General features: G+C 40.4%; 1 protein-coding gene across 3 annotated transcripts in view; it reads right to left on the bottom strand.

Annotated features, from left to right (window-relative positions):
- Positions 1–18043: 18043 nt before the first annotated feature.
- LOC309445052 (protocadherin alpha-C2-like) overlaps positions 18044–24326 on the bottom strand; it is a gene marked incomplete at its 5' end in the record, with an annotated part of 97485 nt that continues 91202 nt past the window's right edge. For 2 of the 3 annotated variants that reach the window (XM_082063495.1, XM_082063494.1), the window contains one exon: positions 18044–19987. In XM_082063495.1, the coding sequence (XP_081919621.1) occupies positions 19677–19987 (311 nt within the window). In that variant the 3' untranslated portion in view covers positions 18044–19676. The remainder of the gene's footprint in view (positions 19988–24326) is intronic. The other variant, XM_082063496.1, reaches the window with a different exon arrangement.

The following is a 24326-nucleotide window of genomic DNA, read 5'->3' as shown; positions in this document are numbered from 1 at the left end:
TTCTGCGTTGGGCACGGCATTTAAAGAAGCATGGACATAGAGAATATCCACTAGAGAGCAAGAAAAGGAAGTTTTTCAAAAAACATGATCTTCAAAGATGAATTTCTTATGTTATAAAAAGGAAGTTGAGGGAAGGGGATAAGAGTCTTCCAGTTTACCCAAGGTTATTACAACAAAGAGAGTGATCAATTGTTCTTAGTGTCCTCTGGAGGAGGGCAAGAAGTAATCTGCTTAATTTGCAGCAAATAGGATTTAGGTTACTCATTAGAAAAAACTTGCTACTATAAGGATAAGTTAACTATAAGTTAAGCTCTAGAACAGGGTATCTGGAGAGGTAGTAGGATCCCTTCTATAAGAATTTTTAAGAACAATTTTGGCTGATGGATAGGAGGGATAGGACCTGTATGTATTTAATGTTTAAAGTAAGGTAAAAGATCATTTGGTCATCTCTTGTACCTTTTATATAATTCTACCATAGCATCTACATATATTGTATATGTATACTGGGTCAGGCTGTGCATCTGACCTTGCAGTGATGAGCATCTTGATTGCAGAATTAGCAGGAATTCTTGAGAGAATTTCTAAAGTGTTTGGTAAATGATACCACTGGGTGTGTTGAAGCCATCTTCAGTATAATTGGTTATTTACACACATGCTGATAGGGATGATTAGCAGCACTATTTGATGACTGTTCCATTACAAACCAGAAAAAAATATGAAACCAACTTATTTCAGGGCAGATCCTGCTAGAGCAGTCTATGACTTTTCAACAGGTTGCTACAGTATTTTTGACACTGGACGTCCCCAATTTCCAAAATGCTTGTGTGTCAAATAATGCCCACAGAGAACACATGATACCTATATTTTGAAATGCAATGTTTTCACACTTGTGAATTTCAACATATGGATTTTTATCGATAAAGATCAAGTTGTTTGTCTTGTTTACCTTGGAAATCCTCTTTCTCCCCATGTGACACTAAGCTACTGAGCTGCTTTGACACACAACAACCTTTTCAAATGGGAAGAAACCCTTAGCCTGATATTTTCTTTTGATGGCCTGTGTGTTGAATTCACTTCCTTCCTAGATATGACAATACACAATGTCAGTCTCTTGACACGGGATGTAGTTAGTGAGTTTTATTACACAACTTAGGCTCTTTCAACTTTGCAATGGAATAAGACATTTTTTAGGCTTTTAAGGACACTAAGTTTGCTGGATTTTTATGTTTCAAAGAAATTATAAAAGTTTTCAGTGGTCCAAGGCAAGTGCTTTGAGTAAATTACATTTAAATAAACAGAAGAATAATCTGCTTATACTGAGCTGTGATAATGACTTTGTTATCTTTAATTCTCATAATCTTTCACTTGCCCATTTGTGGGACTTTCATTGTATGACATCAGTAGCAAGAAGCGTTGTTAGAATTTTGAATTACTATTACATGCTTTATTTCCCAAGGATTAATAACTGCTTCAACAACTTTCAAAACTGCAGTTCTCACTTTTGTGTGTTGCAGGTCTATTATTTTAACAAGCAACCAGCGATGCACACAGAAAAGTGCAAGAATTGTACTTCAAACTAACACATGATCTTGCAAACACAAGACAAATGTTGGGAGATAATGGGCAAGAAATAATGTCTGCCAAATATTACTACAACAGGATGGAGATACAATAAAAGATTGTCCACACAGACCTAATTAGATCGCTACTTATTGTAAGACAGATCTGTCAAAAAACCCACCCAAATCTGAAGAATTACAAAGCATTCTGAACACAAGGTGCATAAGGCATCCCAGAACAAAAGCCTGGCCTAAAGAAAAGCCAGCTCAATTGCTGCGGTAATTAATGACTGGGGAGATGAGAAGTTTATATATTAAACTGCATTACTTTAAGCTTGTGAAAAGAAGTCTATCCCATCAGGTGCTCCCAAAAACTTCAGACACCTAGTTGGAGCAAGTAAATCAAAGTGCCTTTTCCCTACCACTGTAATAAAAAACCCTGATAGCATGAAGACCAGCAGCAAGTACAAGCTGTTTTTAAAGAGTTTTGGAAGTGTCTGTGGTTTGCTCTGGGTCTAGACAGAAGAGGATTCCTTTTAAATGCTGGACTAGCCATGTCCAGACTGTCAGTTCCTTTATTACATCATAAAACAACCACTGTTTTAATCTAAAATTTTTCAGCTTTCACCTAGTATTTGAAGTTATTCGTTCAGAGAAAAAACAGCAGCAGCTCAAATATAACAATGGGACAGGTTGGGATGTGTGCTCTTTTCCATAAAAATTGGAGCAAATTCCATTGTACTTTTATGATGGGACTAGAAACACACACTAAGGGCTGCAGAGGCCACACAGGATCTACCTCATGAGCCTGGGGAAGGGCAGGCTGGGATACGAGGGTCCAGGAGCTGGAATGGTTCAGAGAATCCAAAGGCCCGGTGACTGAAAGGGAAAGAGAAGGGGGCAGAAAATGTTCTGATGGTACTTGTAGTCTTTCATTAGCTGTACCTGCATGTGATGCTTACCATAATCGAGGTTTTAAGCCGAAGAAGGCATATCACATCCTGTTTCCAAGTTGTACAACAGGTGAGGGAGACGGCGATGGAGCTGAAATATATGCAAAAAGAGTGTAACTTTTCTTCCATTGAGTCAGCAATACACAGCTGGTGTAAAACACTTGTGTTTACCCCCTGCCTTTAGTCTGTCTGCAGTCTGTAGAAGAACACATCCCTAGAGTCTTTCCTAGTCCTTGAATTCTAGCAGCTGCCACTTTAAATTTATTTCTTCCCTTGTCTGGAAGCTATTTTAGAACAAATGCAGCCACATGTGCTCTGAGCAAGGCTCCTGAAAGCAGTCAGCATGACAGGTACACTCCTACATATGTGTATTATCTTCTTTCAACAGGCTAGAAACTGGTGGCAAATATTTTTCCTTTTAATGCATTTTTGTTAATCCATGGCCTGTTGCAGCTTTCTTTTTCTCCACTGCTTCCCACATCGTTGCCCATGGCATAAAGCATTAGCCACAGCATCTTAATAGAGTTTAAGGTGGTACTGGGCTCACAAGAGCCAAAACATCCTGGGGAAGGAGTAGTGCAAGGACTTGTGCTGGGGATCAGACCTATTACAGGTCTTCTCCACTGTAGTTTTTCACATCTGCATCTCTTGAGCTCCAGCTTGTTTGGTCAGCAATTGCTTTTCAATCATGAGAGTAGTCTTAGACTCTGGAGTCACACTGCCTTGTTCCTGGCTTTCTCATTGCTTCCTGAATATGTTGTAGTTTCCTGCCTCCCCTTATAGTGCAGATCATTACCCTGCAGCCACTTCTCCAGCATTGTCTCTTTGTCCTATATTGTGAGCTAGTGACCACTAGAAGAGCCTGAGTTTCATTCCATTAGTCATTCTCTCCCTTTAAGCAATATAAATTGCATTGCCATTATACCTTGCTCCCCAGAATAATCACCTTTTAACCTTATCATCAAGATAGAAACCTACATTCCTCCTGCACTCAAACAATACTCTGATGGTATCCAAACTGGGGTGGGGGTGAGGCTTAAGGAGGAGGGAGACCCCAAAAACAGGATTGCTTGGAGAAGTTTAAGAGTGGCAAACCAGAGTAATCTTGCTGGGCTTTCTTACACTGTCTAAAATGAGATTTTAGTAGCTTTGCCTGCAAAGAGACAGAAGAGGAACTTCTGGCTAGATGAGCTTCCAGGAGCAGACATCTCCAATAGCCAAAGGGCGAGATTCCCCTGTCAAAATGGAAATGTTCGTGATGCAGAGTGTCACCTTGGAGCTCATTGTCTGGGTTCTCTTTACAAAGAGACAGAAATAGGCCTTTCAAGGGCCACCTCATCTCACTCAAAGATAGGACAAATGACTAGAAATTCAGAAAAGTTTATTTCCCTCCACTGAATATGAAAGGAGACTCAAAAATTAGATCAGATGCAGGTATCTATGCTGCACACTTCTCAGATTAGGTGAGATGAGTCCCACTAGGTTGCCCACACATTTCCCATCTCTTCTATGTAACATGAAATACTTAAATACTAGATATAGCATTAAATATTAGATATCTGATTCCTTCACTACTGAGAGTAAAATTCATTAGTAGACCCCTTACCATGTTGCAAATGTACTAATCATGGAAGTGGACTTTGCTGTGACAGGAGCATTTAGAAGACAGATAAACAAGAGCAGCTTTCAACTATAAAATCAACCCCACTTCACTTGCCTGATATTAACAATAAACATAGCTAATATTTGTAGGTTCTTACTATTACTAACCATCACCACATATTCAAATAAGTTATTTTAACCACCTTATTTTGAATTAGCTGTAAGTGTACAATACCTTGGAGAGGGTGCCACGTTGTCAAGGCCAAGTGCTCCTGTTCCTGGTGCTCTCAGTCCATGAGGTTTGGAGAAAGGGGGAACTGGAATTGAAGGGGAACATCCTTTATGCCCCCTAAATTCATTTTTTTCTCCTTTTATAAGTGTTTCAGTTTCTGGACAGTTCTTAGACATTCACTTGTGCACTTTTCCAGGCTGCTACACATGTTGTGTCCTCTTGTTTTGTGCTGGATTTTTTTCAATTTATTTTCTGTTTTCTTCTTTAATCTTTTGTTAAACCACTGCTGTTGCTGTTCCCCCTTCATCTTACAGCAAAGTCTTTTCCCAGCTCCCCAGGGTGTGCCTTTTTAATCACCAGTGCCTGGTCACTAATAATCAACTCACTGCTGACTCACAGCTCTCGGGGCTGTTTCAACATGTGCCCATATTTTCAAGGCCTTCACTGCTATTCTAAGTTTAAATTGTGTATATAGCTAAAGACACTAGCTCAAGTTCACACATAAAGTTCTTGTAACAAGCTGCTAACAAATCTAACAGGCAGGGAGTAGAGCTTAGCACAGTTAGTATAAAGCCTGAGACCTGTTTCAAGCAACGGCAATATTACTTTTATGAAGACACCAGTTACAAAAATGTTTATATGCTACTTGATATCTATGTGATCTGAGTGTGTTCATGTTTGGATTCAAAACAAGCTGATTTTAATTATCTCCTGCTTATTGAGCTCCTACTTCCAGGGCTGCAATAGGCAGCCAAAAGGGGGAAGAAAATAAACAAACAAACAACTTTGATCCTTTGAAAGAGAAGAATGAGCATCTGCAAGTGTTAATTCACTTCTGAAAGCACCCAGAAGAGTTTTCCTCCAGGAAAGCTGTTCTTTGTGGACTGTAGAGGCAAGATGGGTCAAGTGCCTTTGATAAGCTTGTGGTACTGAACAAACAAAAACGCAGCTTTGAATAACACTTTAAGATGCCTGCAGTTGGAAAGAAGAAATTCAGACTTTCATAAAGTCATACTTCTATAATTATTGTTATTAATAACTATAGGAACTACCACCAGACTTTGTAACTGCTCACCATACCTCCCGAATGTCTTCTCTCAAGGCAGAAGTACTATCAGATTTTGAAGCATCAATCAGCCTGAAATTTAACAGAAACAGTATTCTCCCCTCTTTTTTTTTTTTTTTTTTTTTTTTTTTTCTGGAAGAACATTTACCTGTGAAAGCCACAGCTCAGTGGCTTTATTATTCTTAAACCCAAAGTTTCTCTAATTTCCTCCCTTTCATTATTGCATTTCATAAAGGAACAAATCATTCTGTATCTTTTAGAGGCTGGATCAACCCAGATGTTTCTTCACCTGACACATTTTAGCTAATTGGTGTCAATTCAAAGCATGTGTTGCTCAGCTATTTATCCCACTGTCTTTGCATTTTTCCTCCCAGTCCATGTGTTTTTTGATGTGATGTGTTTTCTTTGCAATATTGCTACCAGACTTAAGGAGAATAAGCCAAATCAAGCTATTAATTTTCTTTAAATCTGGGCTTCTTTGAGCTAAGGTGGAAGCACTTTCTTTGTCTTCGTAATTCTGTCTTTTTTTCCCCTGGACAAAATAAAGACTTCAAATACAAAAATACTTCTTCCTCGTTACAGTCAATAGCCACTGCTTGCCAAAAAGCAAGAACAAAGGTGGAGATACGCTCATCCTCTCACAGCATGGAGTGCACATCTGTTTAGGACTGAGATCACAAGGTAAAGTCTGAGAGCGGCTGATGCTCTAGGGACCGATTCAATCTAAACCCTTCCTGAAATCACGCCCTTCTCTGACTCTCTCAGCCCAGAATGCTACCTAGGGAGCTGAATATATCAAAGGATAAACTTTGTTTTCTTCCTTCTCTCTCTTCCAAACAGTGATTCCAGAACTTAAATTATTACAAGCACTTGTGTTTTACAAGAGGAGCAAACCAATTCGTGTCACTTGGGGGGAAAGAGGAAGGCAAATATTCAAGCACCTTCCTAATATTTAATACTACAGCAACCACTCCATCCCAAGGCTTAAGAATAAATTGAGAGTTTAACCTTGTAGCACAGCAAATAAGGAGGCAGGCTTCCATGCACACAGATTTGCTCAAAGGATCCACAGCTGACAGCACACATCAACTTTAACTGAAAGAGCATTGCTGGGCAAAAGTGAATTTAAAAAAAAAAGGACAGAAAGACCAGAAAAGGAAAACTCCCCTAGCAACTGAAAGTGCACCTATTCCAGTGCAACAAGGAAACCCCAAGTATGTTTCCAACTGTAACAATTTGGTTTCATCAGGCCCCACTCAGTCCCCACATGGTCACTGTTCAGGCTAATAGTGTTAATTGGAGCAGGCTTTGATGAGGTGCAGACATTGCAGTGCTAATTGCCCATTAGGATTTGTGCTGCCCATCATTGGGTGATGTTTATTAGTTGTTTAAATAACCATTATCTCCTGAGTGTTGTGGTCCCTAGTAGGACAGGGAACTGCTGGAGAGATACCAGCACAGGGCAACAAAGATGATTAAGGGAGTGGAACATCTCCCTTATGAGGAAAGGCTGAGGGAGCTGGGGCTTGGAGGAGACTGAGGAGTGACCTCATTAATGTTTACAGATATATAAAGGATGAGTGTCAGGAGGATGGAGCCAGGCTCTTCTGGGTGACAAACGATGATAGGACAAGGGGTAATGGGTTCAAACTGGAACACAAAAGGCTGCCCAGGGAGGTTGTGGAGTCTCCTTCTCTGCAGACATTCCAACCCGCCTGGACACCTTCCTGTGTAACCTCATCTGGGTGTTCCTGCTCCATGGGGGGATTGCACTGGATGAGCTTTCCAGGGCCCTTCCAATCCCTAACATTCTGTGATTCTGTGTCAGAGTAAAGCTACAAAGCAGGAGGTGGAAAAGGATTAATCCATTAATTAAAACCAAATTAACCCATCAATGTCTCACCACAACTCCAACATCTCAGACCTCACAGGTATTTCCATTGCACTAGTGCAAGGCCCTGAGGGTTAAGGGGCTTTGGGTGCAGAGGTGACAACACTGTCCCAGGGCCTGGTGGGGACCACAGGGCTCACAGATTTCAGGGATATAAAGCAAAAGCTCCTGAATTCCAAACTTCCCAAGTTCACATTACAGAGGTGAAAGCACTGGGAGCAAACCTTTGCCATCCTTGCCTATTTTGGAGGATATTGATGTTTGAAGCTCAACCTCCCATTAATGGAACTACAAATGGGTATTTTGTCACCCAAGACAGTCTTCCTCATTAGAGGATGTCTTACCTGTTCATTAATTTTCAGTTTTTAAGTGTTAGAGGTATATCTTTACAAGCCTGAAACATCTTTTCCCCACAATTCAAAAACCTAACAAAGGTACTTCATGTTCATAGCCAGTAATATGTATATCCTACACAGAAATAATAACATTTCAGCTATTACGTAATTAAGGTGCGGAACCTCCAAACGCTATTCAGTAGATGTTTTCTTCTCTCTCTCTCTTTTTTTTTTTGGGGTGACCAAATGATTCTTTTTCATTTTTGTTCAAAGTATTTTTTCCACTTTCTTTATCCTCAGGGTTTTGACGTGGAATAACCTTCTTTTCTAGTCTGAAATGTATTATTATATTAAGCTGTGCATTAAAAGAAGCTCAGCTACCAGCTAAACACCAAAATCTTTTGTAAAATAATTTATTATCTTTTAAAAAATTACATGAGTGAAAGTGCATTGGATATTGGATAAAGCATTAGAGGATTGAATTTTAAAGTCACAAAATGAAGAAACTAGGTTAGTAAAATATACAAGATTTCTAACCTGAATCAAAACAATAAGCCGAGCTGAACAATTCTTTTGCTCCCAATGGTATTAGATTTCCAGATCAGCTGTTTTGGACTTTATATATATATATATGTATATATATATAAAATTAAATGTGTATAAAAATACGTTTAATTGTTCAGGATGGGATCTCCCACATAATAGACCCTGGCAATGTGTGCCTAGTGGGACTACCAGATACTTTCCAACAGTGCTGGACTTCTTAAGCAGGTAACTCCCTAAAACTGCCAGTTCTGGACCATTTCTCTACCAGCAATATGCCTGTGCACTCATTTCTTTGTAGGATCTGGTGTGGTCATTGCCCACAGCAGAAACATACAAAGAACAGATGTTTTGTTATTAACGTTGCTCTGGTGGAAAAGAAATGATGTCTGCTAATGCTTCAAGTCCATGTGTGCCTTTTCTTAGCCATATTCACGGTGAGTCACGATGATCCTATATTAACAGGAAAAAAAGCAGTGATATGATCCCAGTGACCTTACTGGACGTATTTGAGGGAGAAGCTCATTTATGTGACTGTAGCAGAAAATTTCTTGTACTGACTGAGGGAAGCAGTGTATGTAATAATGTGCTATTTTCAAAACATGTCAGTGAAGGCAAACTCGCCCCCAGCTTGTATCGTGGCGTGTTATATTTCATTACCGTTAAAAACTAGAGGCTGATGAAAGACCTTGTGCCATTTGCCCACTGTATGATCAAATTCTTGTTTTCTTTCTATTATTTCATGCTTGTCCTTGTCATGCAGAAGACGATCTTGACAGCGTGTCTACATTTTGAAGGGGTTGTCTGAAGTCAGCAGTCAGCCGGAGAAACATGAACTGCCACATCTCAAAGAGCTGAAAATGGTGAAATGCAACATTCATGGTTCAAAAGTCAATATCTTTAACTCTTGAATTTCTCTTCACATTCACAGAAAAGCTCCTTTATCTGCATCTCCCTCCCACATATTTTCATTTGTTGAAAGCTCTGGTTCTTCTCTAATAATTTTTGACACTTTCTACGAGACTATTTTCTGAGAATAGGACAATCAGGGCTCTTGAGAAAAAAGGAAAAGTGTGTCATGTATGTAATTTCATATTAAAGCAAAGAGTTCAGAAGAGCTGTGCTGATCATGTGAGCAGCTGAAAATGAAACCACTGCAAGATTTCTAGTCTTTTACACCAGGGACTGGGGAATGAGATACTTGAAAGTAGGATTTAGGACTCAGTTTTCAGTAGCACATAAACGACCTTGACAATCAGATTTGTGACATTTCCCCACCTACCCTAAAATTCAGTTGGCAGAGGGATTATATTGAATATTATACTTCACTGTGGCCTGAGTAAAACATTTCATTAAAATCCTAGCTTCAGTACACCCCACTGTCAGTAAAACCATGAGATAAGAGACAAGCCCAGAGAAGCTGCAAGAGCTTTGTTCTACAGAGCGGTGAAGGGGATGAGAAATTGCTAGATAAGTATCTGCCAAAAATGACAATAAGAAATGAGAACATTTCCAGATGGGTTTCTAGCATGCATGGATTTTTCACTCATGATTGTTATTTTATTAAAGTATTGGCCTGAAAGCTTCACCGGGAGTGGTTGTTCTAATATGTTAAGTATAAAATAAACCTCTGCTGTGAGAAGACGACAATCGAAACAGATAAAATCCTACAAAGTGCAACAAGTGAGCATCTGTTTACACGCATTTACATTTTTGCATGTGTAAGTGAACCTGGAGCTGATGGCAGGTGAGATAGATACAGAATCATACAAACATTTCGGTTGGCATAGACCCTTAAGATTGAGTCCAACTGTTAATCCAACATTGGCACTAACCCACGTCCCTAAAAATCTCATCTCAGCATCTGTCCAACCCCTTCAGGGATGGTGACTCCACCACTGCCCTGGGCAGCCTGTTCCAATGCCTGACAACCTTTTTGGAGAAGAAATTTTTCCTAATATCTAATCTAAACCTCTCCTGGCACAACATCTTCATTCCAGAACAACACAAGAATTGGCTCATGTCCCTTCAGTGATTGGTTATTTTAACACCTCTTGGAACTCTGGAGAAAGACCAGTGAAAGAGGCCAAAAGGCAAGAGCTAGAAAATCATAGGGCAAAGGGCCTGAAATATGTTCCAGGACAAATTAAGGAAAGACTGGTACAGTATGCAAAAAGTAAGGAATAGAACTACGGTTTTATGAAAAATGTGTCTTGTCAAATAAATGCAATACAGTTTTTTAATGTATCATTGGCTTGATTTACAGAGAAAACTGTGCTAACAAAAAGCCTGATCATGTGCCTTAGTTATACATAACAGTAATCATATGTAATAAAGCTGTAAACTGGCTACCAAATGTCTTACAACAGATAGAAAGCAGCAAGTAAGCGTAAATCTTTCTCTGGGATCTTCTGTGCATCTCCAGGAGATTTCTTTTTCACCAAATGTTGCTAAATTAGTAATGTAGATAAAGATATAAAATTATTTAAGGAAAAACATGCAGATGGCTCATACTATTAGAAAGGAAAATTAGACACTTATATTTATTATACAGACTAACCTGAACTGGTTTGGAAGGTGGAGAGCAACTGAGACACACGTACTTTACCACAGCCAAAGGCATCATCTTATATGATCAAGAATGTAGGTCATGTGTCTGACCAGAGGAATCATACCCATAGCAGCCATGTGTTGAAAAGGGGTTTGGACCAGTCAGCAAACCAATTCTGTTGGGAGCTTATGCTCAATATGTCAGTTAGGATTGTCCCTGGATGTATAAGTGTTGCCCACGCATGCCAGGGAAGGACTGGGACACTGGTCGATGGAGCTTGGGGATATTTGCCGCCTTGGTCTGTGTCAGCCCTTGGCCACTCAACTTTACAAATGGCTAAAAATCTGTGAGCCATCAGTTGTCAGGAATGAAGGTACAGGGCCTTTCAAAACGTTTTAAACAGTCTTGTGAAACAGAGCTTGGGGTGGGTAGGAGAGCAGAAGAGAAGCCGACATGACAGGCTTAGCCAGGAAGTGTTTGGACAGTCTCTTCATTTTGAAGGTGTATCTGGATACAGGCACAAATCCAGTCTTGCCAAATCTATGCAATTCTGCATTTTAAACCAAGTTTTTGGAGGAGCCTAGGGGAGCTGGACTAGAGCAGGAGGAGCGAGTGCATGATTTTCACCACGGAATTATTTGATTTGTTTTGACAGTGCAGAGAAAATACAGAAAGGTGTAATCTCCCCCATGCATTTTTAAGAGGACATAGGAGTTGTGTTTGACCTGATTTAGGAGAAGAACGACAGCCCTGACCTCATCCAGCTGCACAGACATGAAGAGACTTTGGGAGCTTTCAGGATGGGCTCAAGCAAATCACTCTTTGCCATAGGGCTGGGTGAGCATCAGGGCATCTGTCTCATTTGCCATCGTGGTCCCACCATTGACTGACATCATGTATAGATTTTGTAGCCAGCCTTGTGCTTTTACACAGAGCAGGTACCAGCAGCCCAAAGCCCATTGGTACCTACAGTCAACAATATAGATATATATGGTGGAGCATACACGTGACCTTGCAGATTGAGGTCAGGGAGCATGGACAAGAGCCTCTGGGGTTAAGAGGTTTTAGTATGTATCTCTGTGTTGGGGAGGGACAAGACAGCATAACAAAATTTTTCCAGAGTGTACCCTGTGGAGCGTGCAACTGTCTTGCATTTGTTGCACAGTGCACCATTTGGACTGCACATGCTTACACCCACATTTTCCTTGTGACCTATTTATTATTTTATAAAGCTGCACAATTCTGGTGGGCACTGGGGCAGTGAGCGCTTCACCACAAAACTCACTTGCTGTAGGGGTTTCACTTTGTAAGTCAATCACTGCAGAACTAACTGCACCATCAACATTGATCGGGTTTTGATGGCTTTGGCATTACAACACTGCAATATCCCATTACTTCCAGGTTGCTTTGCCTGTGTGCATATTCATGAAGGGCAGCACCCGCATAACTTGGCTTGGCAGGTTCACAGGATGAAGGACAATAAGGCCTAAGCAAAGACACTTGATAGGAATTTTAATTTTTTCTTAGGTACAAACAACTGGAACAATATAACTCACAGGTCAGCAGTTCCTGCCATCAGCCAAACAGCATATTTGACAGCTTTGCAGATGATACGGGTTGTCCATTTGTGAAAGCTTGCTTGACCCAGGGGGCCATTAGCAAGATCCAGAGGGGGAATAGCCCCTCCCTCTGACTCAATATAAGTGCATTTAGTGCCCTGGGTTGACCTGTCACACTTTGAATCTCTTGTTGTCTTCTAACGTTGTGGAAAAATTCACCCACATAACACTCCCACTACTTTCTGGCTAATAAATGTCTCCTTGTACTGCCGGACAGAACCTGACTATGTGGGCATGTGGGCAACTGAGACCTCCCTTTGTGGGTGTGAAGGGAACATGAGGGTAAAATAAATCTGGTTTCTCCTTTTTGTGCCATTTACTCCCTGAGAACAGAGGGAGGTACTTACGTCTGTCAGTTCTCAGTGCAGTCACCCTGCAGGGTAAGACGCAGCTTATCTTCAGGATTGCACTTATATTGCAACTGCACTGAAGTAGATTAATAAGAGATTGTTACATGTGGCTTTGGGAAGACCAAGGTAGATTTGGTGATGTTTGGTGGCAGCTTAAGCTCAGTCCTACAAAGAACTCTCTGAGTCTACAGGTAGCTGATCTAACACAATTTACACATACTGAGGGTTAGGCAGCTCCTCTTTATTGGGTAAAGACCCATAAGGACCTTTGTCTATCACTTTCTCAAATGTCAGTACCTAAGCGTTGTATGCCCTTTTAGGCATCTAAGAAGACAAGCAGAATTTCATGGTGTCAGGCTTGTTCTTTACCTACCATGTGGTAAAGCCTGCACCCCAGGTAATTTCCATACTCGAGAGGTAGGGGCGTGAGAGCAAATTCAGCAAAAATAAGCCCCTCCAAGCTGTCACCACACAGCCCTGGTGCCAACTGAAGCTGCCCACAGCTGGGGTTTACAGCACCTGGGCAGGGCCAGGTTGGCCTAGCTGCTCTAAGCCAGGCCTGAGCCAAAGGACATGATGTCTGGAGTCCTCACTGAGCCTAAGGTTGTTTTCACCCCAGGTGATGAAGAGGAAGGTAGAGAGCAGTCAGTAATGGCTTTGACAGTGCACATAATCTGGTGGGGGGGGTGGCAATGTCTGAAAAGCCATAAACCCTAGCGTACAGAATTGATCTGACTTGTAATTGCTTAGCGCACTGTTTCACAGGTAAGGTTCTTCAAACACCAATGGAAGGAAGTTCTTCAGGGTAGACAGTGATTCATGTCTTCCTAGAGGAGGGCTATGATACAATGGGGGTTTAGTTAGGAGATAGGATTACATCTATAGACCTTTTCAGTCTAGTTTTCCTCAGAATTACACACATTTTTCCCACTGAGGCTGCACTGGGTGGAATTTGAGTCCTAGAAAAGCTGAAGGATTTATCTAACAGGAATACTATTGCAGGATTAAAAGTCTAGGGTGGCTGTGATTGATGTGCTGTAATAATTATTATGTCCTGTCAGGCTTCTTCTGTGGCGCCATTCTTGTAATTAATGGCCAAGGACTTTCTGATTCTCAGTGCTGCTCAAGGGTGCCAAGAGGCTTGAACCTTCCATAAAATATCATCAGAGGAGCTGGAACAGAGCTGCCAGCGCCAGCTCTAATGTTATCCCATCGCAGTGCTGAAGCCTGCAATCAGGTGTAATGCCCCAGCACTGATGCAACAGTATCTCCTAAGTCCATGGGGCAGCCCTGCAGGGTCTCTCATTTGGTAGGAAATGTAGATATTACTTCTCCTGTAATGGCATGTTGGTTAACATGGGCTTTCTCTCTCATGTCCCACTCCCCCCCCACCAATGGTGCTCATATTGTGGGACAAGTGAGTTAAGTGGTTGGAGGGTGTGACAACAGATTTGTGGCTGCTCTATTTGGTATGAAGACCAGCTTAATACCTCTTAATCTTTTTTTCAGGGTTCTGGTTTTGAAATCTGGTTTTCAAGATATCTGTTTTGTAATACGCTCCAGACATCGGTTCTTAAATGTAGATTAATTACTTGCTGTCTTTATTCAGACAACAGTTGCATAGCTGTGGGCACCACTGGCAAGGAAACATTTTTTAGTATTTGTCAAGCTGTGTGGCTTCTCAGAGATGTTTACATCACTACACCTCTGTCATCTTTTGATGTTAAAATATGTGTCAGAGAGGTTGTACAGAGGCAATCCTGGAGTATGAAAGGGGCTCCACAGTGCAGTGTAAGATAGATACACTCTTCACAATGTGTGGCAGATGCAATTCTGCGGTGCTTCATGCTGAAGCATTCCTGTCATTGGTTCTCTAAGCCAGCCAATGGCACCTGAACACTACCTATTCCAGAAGTAGGTGCATTATGTCACCATAACAGCATCGCCTTGAGAAATCAGATATATTTGCATCATGGGCTTTACCTCAGTAGTATTACCTCTGACAGTAGGTGTTGCAGTATTCTGTACAGTAACACAATCAGGTGCCAGATTTTTATACATATTTATGTAAATACTTGCATATATATTTACACAACCCAATCTGCAAATGCAGAGGGATATCACTGGATTGTCTAGTGAGAAATAGAGGCCACAGAGGGGAGAAAGACCTCTTGAGAGTAGAGAATACAGCATCCCCATACCAAAAGCTAATGGAAAATTAATTTATATGCTAGCAATATTGATTTTCTAGCATGCTGGTTTAAGCCACACAAGGTCACTAAAATGTGATAAAGCATTTATTTCTTTACAGCTATTCTATGCACTCTTAGTATATCCAATTGTGTGAGTACTGTGCAAAACCAGCGTGTGTGAGCATTATGTAAGGCTTAATATATAGCAGCCACCGTATCAGGCCCTTCATATACACAATTTATTATTATATTGCTTGAAGTCCTCAGTAAGCCCTATACTTTCTAGGGCCTACATTCATGCAGATTAAACTATGTGTCATTATATCAATGTGTTGTTCAGCTGTTCAGTCATTTCTCCTCCAGAGATGTGGAAAGGCAGAAACCAAAGGACTTCAGTGCACACTTACCAATGCCAAACTTTTGGTCAAAGTGATGCTTCTGCATATTTACATGGGCCTTAAGAGAACGTGGGGCTCTTGGCATTGTCTTTAAAAAGTGGCTGTGTCAAGGAACAGCCAAACAATTAAATAACAGCAAAACTGAGGAACTTACTCTTTAGGACTCAAATGAGCATAATGGCTCAGCTCCTTTCTTAATACTTGTCTTAGTGAGATCCCCAAAACTGCTGCTAGGGGAGAATAGGATAAAGAAGGAAGATTGTGCAAGGTTTATTTTACCCAGTTGTTGACACAAACTTGACTATAACCTGGATTAAAATGAGGCCAATTGTGTAAAAGAAAGGCAGTAATTGACTTTATGTTTTAAGAATGTAATTATGGTTTGAGAACAGGTGATTTTAGAAACACAGAAAGCTCTAACTGAAGTGTTTGGTGGCATGAAGCAAGAAGAAACATGGACTTATTTTGTACCTAAATGTGTTACATACAGCTTAGGGAGCTAATAAAATGAAGTTTCCTGCTATTTATTGGAACCTTGAGACTGTTGAACCCCAGGATGTGCAGGTCTAAGTTTTTGAGCAGCCAGCATGAACTATGTATCCTATAGAAACTGTAGTCACTGTATCATATACTAATAAGCACTGTTCTATAAAGGTAGCTCATATTTCTCCTGGGGAGAAAGTCAATTAACAGTGTAACAGCTTTGTCCAAAAATGGAAGTGGTTCTTGAGGCACATCAAGTGAGTGAAAAAGAAGGGGAAATGAAAGGTGATCCTAAAAGATAGCAAAGCTGGCTGCAATTAGTTCCATAATGGATTTTCATATATGAAATTTGGGAAATGTATTTTGGCTTCTATGTTCTTCCTCTTATGTAATATCATTGGAAAACTTTAATTGGATCTACCTCCTGTGATGTGCAATGACCCAAATACTGAGCAGAAAGAAACTGAACGAGATTAAGTCTTAGAAGCCTGAAGTAAAATAACTTTTTAATGACAGGATGTAATTAATACACAACATAACTCAGGCTTAATTGTCATGAAAGCCCAATAGTTTTGGTCACTTGTATGCATAGAAATCAGACTTCCTAAGACCATATGCTCGCAGAAAATATGTGATTCTGAGAGAAATAAATTGTTCAAGTGGTAAAACGCCTCAAAACAGTAATTCCTTGTTAAATTCTGCAGGGTATTTTGTCTTGCTGATTGTCAGCAAGAGCATAAAGGTAACTTTAGTTTCTTGATCCTTGTTGATCTGATTCTCAGTTCCCATTGTTGTGTGGTAGTCAAACAGTGATGATCCAAAACTGTGCAGAATGTGCAAATTCTGTCCCCCACCCTCCCCCAGCCCCCTTCCCCAAATACTCCATGCCAAGGGTTTTGCCTCCTCCTGGACATCCAAAATCAAGGATATCAATGGTATAATTTGTATACGGGCTTTGAAATAGCCAAATTTCACTCACGACTTTTCTACATTCCAGTTGTTCTAGAGGGTTCAAATATGGATTGTTTTTTTAAATCTGGTGGTGAGGTGCCTGATTCAGTCCTCTGAGAACACAGTGGAACTGTGCCATGTATATGCAACCCAGTCTCTTTCTAAACAATTCCAGCAAGGGCATCTCCTCTCTTCTGAGAGTTATTTCTCTGTTTTATCAGATCTCCATTGTGGAACGTGTATCTTCAGGTATTCTGCTTTTGTCTATCAAGTCATGTAAGCATACAGTCATCTTGTAGTATTCAACTGCATCAAAGCTGGTATTGGCAAATGTAATTTTGTGTTAAAACAGGCAAATCAGAGACAAACTGCAGCTCTTGGTTCATTCTGATAGAAGCAAGCCTTGGAAAAGCAGCTGTGTATGACCACTGATGAAAAATGAATGAATTGGATGGGCCTGTATAGAGGAAAATGCAAGCACTCAAAAGAAATTAAATATTCAATTAAAATCTAAAAATAATCAAATGTTAAGAATTCCTGTAAGGATTAAATCTTTGTGCTGGATTTTTGCCAGAGGCATTGAAGAGAACTGCTTTATGACAAGTACAAAACACCAGTATCCTTTGTGTTTGAGTTACCACTGTAACTTCAGTCTATGAACATTTTGGGAACTGTTTGATTAGACACCAAATAAAAAGAATAAGTCTAAATGTACTTGCATAGCATGCTTGCATAAAAGAACAGCTCCCTCCCCAAATTTCACAGTTGAATCAAGGATTCTCTTCCTCAAGCAGCAGCTTTTTCATTGCTGGTAAAACAAGGCTGGTAGCAAAAGAAAACTCTTAATAGACCACATGAGGCCATTGGAGGTTCATGCTTCCAGATCTGAATTCTTTTATTAGAGCTTTACCTTCTGTGATGTTTTAAGACTTGCTGCAGGTTCTTTAAAATGAATAGGAATTTTCCCATTCCGAACTGTCAGCAGTTTGGAAACTTAAAACATCCAGGACATGTCTCAAGAAATCCAGTTGTTCTTTGATCCTAGATTAAAGCGCCTGTTAGAAATTTCAGAGCTATGTAGTTTCTTACACAGTTCCAATTAATACGACACTTGAGCTTTATTCTGTGAATGTACAATAATGTAGAAAACTCCTTGGAATTCCCTCATCAGCTATATTCTATTTAAAAATACATGTATTGGTTTTTTATCAACATCCTCAACCGCATTCTACACTCCATTGATACCCTCAGGTTTAGGAATTCACAGAGCTTTAGCTTCACAGTTTCTTACGAATAAATCCCAACATGCATGCATGACTTGATTTAAGAAAGATATTTTACTTGTGTTTCATACACAAAAACTGATAATCAACAGTGGCTTAAAAAATTAACACTACTCCACTTTTTCACAAGTGTACAAAAAAAGAAATAATGAATTTACATTCAACGGTAAAGCTTAAAGTCCACTCTAATAATAATAGTTGCATTGACATTCACATACACAAGCACAGAATAAATATTTCAGGATTCTTATAAGAGCATACAGCATACATACAGTACTTGAATTTTACATAATGCGTGTTAGTAGGGTGGGAAATTCATAATCTCATAGAAAAAAGTAAAACTAAAATCAGAGAAGGTTGTGTGGGAGGTAACACCAAGGTACTGCACAGAGCTAGCAGGTTAATCCATCCATTTGTGTGAGGAGTTTGCTTCTGCTTGTTCATATTAGGACAGTTTGTTTGCAAAGGTGTATTCAAAGTGCAGATTAATGCAAAAAAAAACAACAAAAAAAAGAGGATATTCTTGTATTTATTAATACATGCAAGAGGCAGCCCCCGAGTCACCCGACAGAATAAAGCTGTTATTGGCAAGTGGCCGATATAATACAGATGTTTCAGGCAATTTTTCTAAAGCACTTTAATAGCAGCAATTGTAATTTATAATGGCTCTAGATTGACTTCTGTTTGGGTTAAAGGGCATCATATTTCTTTAACATTTACAGCTATATTTCTTTATAAATAAATATCTCAAATAACAAATAGCATAGTTAACATTTCTTTTTTCTCTCTTTTGCATAAGTGTCGTGGAAAAACTCTGACCTTTTCAGAGACATAATGTGCAAAATAATGTTAGAGTGGAAACAGGGACACAGAGCATCACAGTCAGTTACATTCCTGGGATGTCAGCCCAGCGCTTCATACACTCAGCGGGCTGGCCGTGCCAGGGAAATGCAGGGCTTGAGGGGACAGTTTTCCCAATGGCTTGCTTGGTAAAGGATAAAAATTATGGTATCTTAAAGAGCTGTAAATGCGAGGTTTTATTTGCAGGAGTGTGTACAATACGTCATGTATAGGACTCAGTATTTCCACACAGCGACTTCTCAAGATATGAAGTCTGGTCACCTCCTCTCAGACATTTTCTCCCCAGCCTGAACATCTTTGAACGTTTGTGTTCATCAGGTGTTTCCTCTAGTGCATATTTACCAGCTCTTCTTGCATTTTATAATCTGAGCTCACATCGCCTAGCTGACATCTGCACACAAATATTTCCAATCAGATAGAGGGTGCACAACATTAAAACTTTTAAACCTGTCCTGTAAGTGTCATCAAGACAGGAGCACAGGAACCACAGTGCAGAGTCCAACCTCTCACTGGCTGTACTGTGAAGATTCTCCTTTTCGGCGTAGGAGAAAGGAAACTTGTGTCTGCTTTTTAGATTCTGAAAACAAGCCAGAGTGGAGAAAAAGAGTTAACACCAGACTTAATAAAGCTTTTAAGACAAAACCTGTTAAGCAATTTAGACAGACACTGTGAATTTCCTGCTGATTTTCTCAAGTCTGTACATACAGGAAAATTGTTAATAGTAGGAAGAAGTTGGGAGTTGCTACATAGGAGAAATCTGCCATTATTACAAAAACTGGCTAAATGGGTTCTTTCAGTATAAACCCCTCACTGGTCACTGTTCTCAGTGGTGCTGTTGCCCTTTTCTTTTTTCTCCTGAGTCTTGTTTCCCTTCTTCTTTTTCTTCTTTTTCTTGGTCTCTTCCTTCTTGCCAAAGGTTATGAAGTCACTTTTGTCAATGTGGCTGTTTGGTGGCTCCTGCCGGATGGAGATGATTGCAGGAGATCCTGGGATAATGAATTTGTCTGGCAACTCACCAGGACCACCTTGTTTGGAATTGCCCGGTCCAAATTTAAAGGTCCAGCTGTTGCTGTTCACACCAGCTCCCACTGGGGGGGACACCTCTCCCGCCTCAGGTTCTGCAAAAGTCAAAACACCAAGAAAAGCTTAAAGCATCATTAAACACAAGCACTCACTGAGTATCAGCTTCCTATCTGAAAACTATGGCTTTAGCCTGGCTCTACATCAACCCTTGGTTGTCTGGCTGCTCATCTGGGTGTTAACAACTGGTTCTTGTCCAGGTTGCTCAATGTCTGTACACACCGACTCATGCCACATACTGCTGGGCATGAGGTGTTCTGGATCCCATGCTGTACATGTTGAAATACAGTTGTTCTCTATGTTTCCTGTGAATTTTAATTGCACAGAATAAGAGATGGCTGTGTTTTATAGCATGAAACACAAGCATGTGCATTGCGTGGCACAAGGGTATGTTTGAGGGTGTCAAGTCTTTTGGGAAGGGGTTAGAGGAGTGTCCAGGGCAGGGGGAGTCAGCCTTGGCAGTATGCACGTCCATGCTTGATAGCCAAGTAAAACCATCCTGTCAGCTGTGTCCAGGATTCCTCATGGAGAGAATGAGTTGGTGCATCCCAGAGAGGAACCTGAGAGCCAACTAGTGCGTATGTATGTATGTATGTACATATATATGCAACATGGCTAATCGGCAGACACGGCCCTAGAGCAAAACCAGGAGTGAACTGAATTGCCTGGGTAGAGATACCACAGGACTCCTTCAAACAGTACAGAATCTGGTCTCAGAAATAGTTACAGTGATCTCCAAGGCAAGGGTCTAACAAAATGTTCCCTTATGCCAGGAAATGGGGTGACTCTCCTAAGAGACTTGTAAAGTTTTTCTAAACTATGAACTTAGAAGCAAAACAGAAAATTGGAAAGGGCTGGTGCCAAATTTGTGGTAAGTTGTCAAGAATGGTTCAGCAATAAACAAAATTGCGGTGAGTTCTCAAACCAGGAAAGTCCTCACTATTATGTTTCTTTTTTTTTTCTTATTGCAATATCACAACAGAAAGGCTGAAAAACACCGGATAGGTGACTAATTCTTGGTTCTTTGAACTGACATGATAGAATGGTAGAACACAATATTTTCTACAGGCAAACATAAAGTGAAGTTCTGACCCCAGCTTTAGGCTTGGAGTATGAAGCAAGTTTTCATTTTATTTCCATGATTTTGAAAAGATTGAGTTAATCAGTTTGAACTGCTTACATATGTGGCCCAGACAAGGGCCCACTAAGCACTGGGTGTAAACGGCTGCGATCCCTACACTGCTTCATAGTCTGCCTATGATCCACACTGCAGCACTGAGCCTAAGTGTTTAAAGGATTGTGATCAGGGGAAAGCTCAATGCTTATGCATTGATGCTAAAGCTCTCAAATCTGATGAAAACATTCTTATCTATACTCTAGAAGTGCAGTATTGCAAACATAGGAGCTGTCATGCTTGTAACTCAGTCACATACAAATTCTTGCAATGCCACACAAAAATGCCAATACCACTGATCTGATTGAGTCTCAGCATCGTCTGTTCTGCACCAGAGCTGTCCAGTTGAGTAGGTGAAGATGTTAAGGGTAAAAAAGGAGGTGGGATCTGCATTGCTATAAGGAATGGTTGAAAAACCAGCTGAGAGGGTCTCCATATCCCTTGGAAGAGGAGGTAAGGGCACACAAAGGAGGACGAGAAACAGAGAAGTCCTAAGTCTCCTGCTGGTGAAAGAGCACAGGAAGAGAAAACAACGCAGACGGTCTAGAGGGAGATCTCCAACGTTTCACCAGACCAGAAGATACTCTTCATTAAACCTCAGCTATTGACTGCTCGGTACCCCTGTAGCAGTCATGAAGAACGCTGCATTTGCCTTAGCAGCCGTTTCAGGAAATGAACAGCATCTCCTGGACTTATCTTATGACTCTCCATCTTCTGTAATGTTGTTCATACAATTTTGTATTTTATGAAATAAAATGCATGTGTGCAGACATAAGGCTGTCCTGGTTCAAAAGCTAAAGAACACATTCTGCTGCTTGACAATCTTTCTCTTGGCTGGCAGCAAAATAAACACTGCTGGAAAGCACAATCCTTTTTCAGCTTTTCCGTACCTACACAGTCCATGTTACAGTGCCAAAGAAATATGTGTAAGTGACACATCAGAACTGCCTCTGAGACCACCTGTGTAATAGGTTTGGCACATGGAATCTTTGCAAAGGAGCTGATATAACTGCTTTTACAATGTGATGTTTAATCAAGAATTAGAAGAGCCTGTACAATTCTTTTTTCCCTAAGACTGTATTTAATGATGAAGAAGATTTGACTTAAGTTCATGTTCTTTCCAGGAACTGCTAAAGTTGTTTTAGTGACCTTAACCTCCCTAGTCTCAAATATCTTTTTGGAAGTTATTATTAATGTGGAAGTTTTTCTATTTTATCAGTTGTAGCTTTCCTGTGAATTTCCTATGGTCTTAACTAGCAACTGCAGATTTTTGACATGCTTGTTGTTGGTAACAGCAGTGTTCTAGCAAGCCATTTCATACTAAATGCATTCATATGAACCAGCTTTCATTTCTGCTTAATATTTTGGTCAGGTACCTTTTATATTGCTTCTGTTTCTTTGAGATGATAAATTACAAAGGTGAATGTTATGTGCCTTGGCCTTTTTCCAAATTATTAATCAATTGTCTTTCTCTGGCAATACAAAAATGTGAGCTTTCATATTGCAGATAATAAATTAATCCTAGTTTGACAAATAAATTCTTTCTCCATCCCAACAAGCCCATGCAACATTCATTCCAAACAACATTGGCCCAGACCCAATGCTCTTTTCCTGTTCCTGGCAGGAATAAAACAGCTGAAGGTGACCTCAAATCAGTTTTGAAGCATCCTTGCTCTGGCTGGGGAGAGCCCTGTAGCACTGAATAGTCAGAAAGTACTTTGGAGTGTAGGGTTACAACATTCTATGGATTGCAGTGTCACCACAACACAGCTGGAACAACGTGGTGTGTGGTTGTGCCATTTTGACATGAGCATATTAGGCTGAAGACAGGACATGAGACGATGATAGTGACTTTATATTATCAGTTTTACCACACAAACAGAGTAACGTGCAAGAATAGAGGGTATCCTTAAGGTACAGTATCTCGTGCATGAAAACCCTTGCCAGTCTGACAGGGTGCACGTACACGTCTGCATTACTGAAATCTAATTCAGAACAGGATACTGACCCTTTAATCTGGTTCTGCCTGGACAAATCCACTCACCAGATGAAGTCAGTAACGTTTATCAGAAAGCCATCTGACCTAATGTATCCAAACACAACCACCCCATCACATCTATCCTGGAATCGGGATTCTGTCAACCTAAAGACTAAGGGGGTTTGCTTGCATTTCTGTGTGCTTTTCTGCCATCCCTGAATATGCTTGTTGTCATAAGCATTTTAATACTCCTTAATACTCACTAAGCCAAAGGAAACTAATTATCCTTACAGCTGTGTGGAGAGCTCACATACAAAAAGACAAAGACAGACAGAATGTAATGAGTTAATAACCATTATTTCCTACCAGTGGGGCTTCCACAGGCTCCTCAGGAAATGTCCCTTCTGCGTCATTTACCTGATAACCTGTGTGCTTATCCGTATTGGCAGACTGGAAGGTCACAGTTCAGCTGTACTAACAATGTTGTATGTTTAGGCATTTCAGATCAAGGATAAATGCCACCACCTAGTTTCCAAAGCTTCCTTAAACATCTCTTCTGTTCTTATTAGTGGGAATTGAACAACAAAAACTTTCCAGTGAGATGCTATTTTACATTTAACAGGATTAGTTGTACTTCTCTTGCATATTTTCTGGGTTTTAATGAACGCTTTAAAGTTGTTTATTTAACTTAGAGGAAAACCTAAATAAAGCAAATCCGCCAGCTATATTTATGACACTTAATTTAAAACATTACACTTCTTCCTACAGCTACCCAGGGGGTTTTTGCCAGAGTTTGCACATAAAAGAGCAGAGTCTGGCCATTTCCTGGTGTAACTCAAAGGATTACTTTGGAGACTGCCCCTTCACTTTATTCTCAAGGAATACGGAAACCTTTATGTTCAATGAGCAAATGATTTATTTTTAAAACGCATGCATGCAGCAGAACCCAAAATGTAGGCTGCACCTGCAGGTCCTGATGCTCCTTCGCCTGTGTGCCTGCCTGCTAAAATGGGAGATGAACTTCTCACCCCTTCCATTTCCTCGTGCTCTCACCAAAATACAAGTGTCTCAGTAGACTTTAAATGGAACCTCGAGCAACAGAGACTCTGCAGTCGAGTAGATCATGTATTTTAGCTGGGAGGAAACGACTTCCAGGTTGTCTTTCAAAATTCTTTTTCTATCCAGTGCCTGTTGTCTGAAAGGCACAGGCAGATTTACATATAAA

This window comes from Streptopelia decaocto (genome assembly GCF_964273445.1).
Source record: "Streptopelia decaocto genome assembly, chromosome: 12".
NCBI classification, from domain to species: Eukaryota; Metazoa; Chordata; class Aves; order Columbiformes; family Columbidae; genus Streptopelia; species Streptopelia decaocto.
This window is presented reverse-complemented; position numbering and strand designations above follow the sequence as displayed.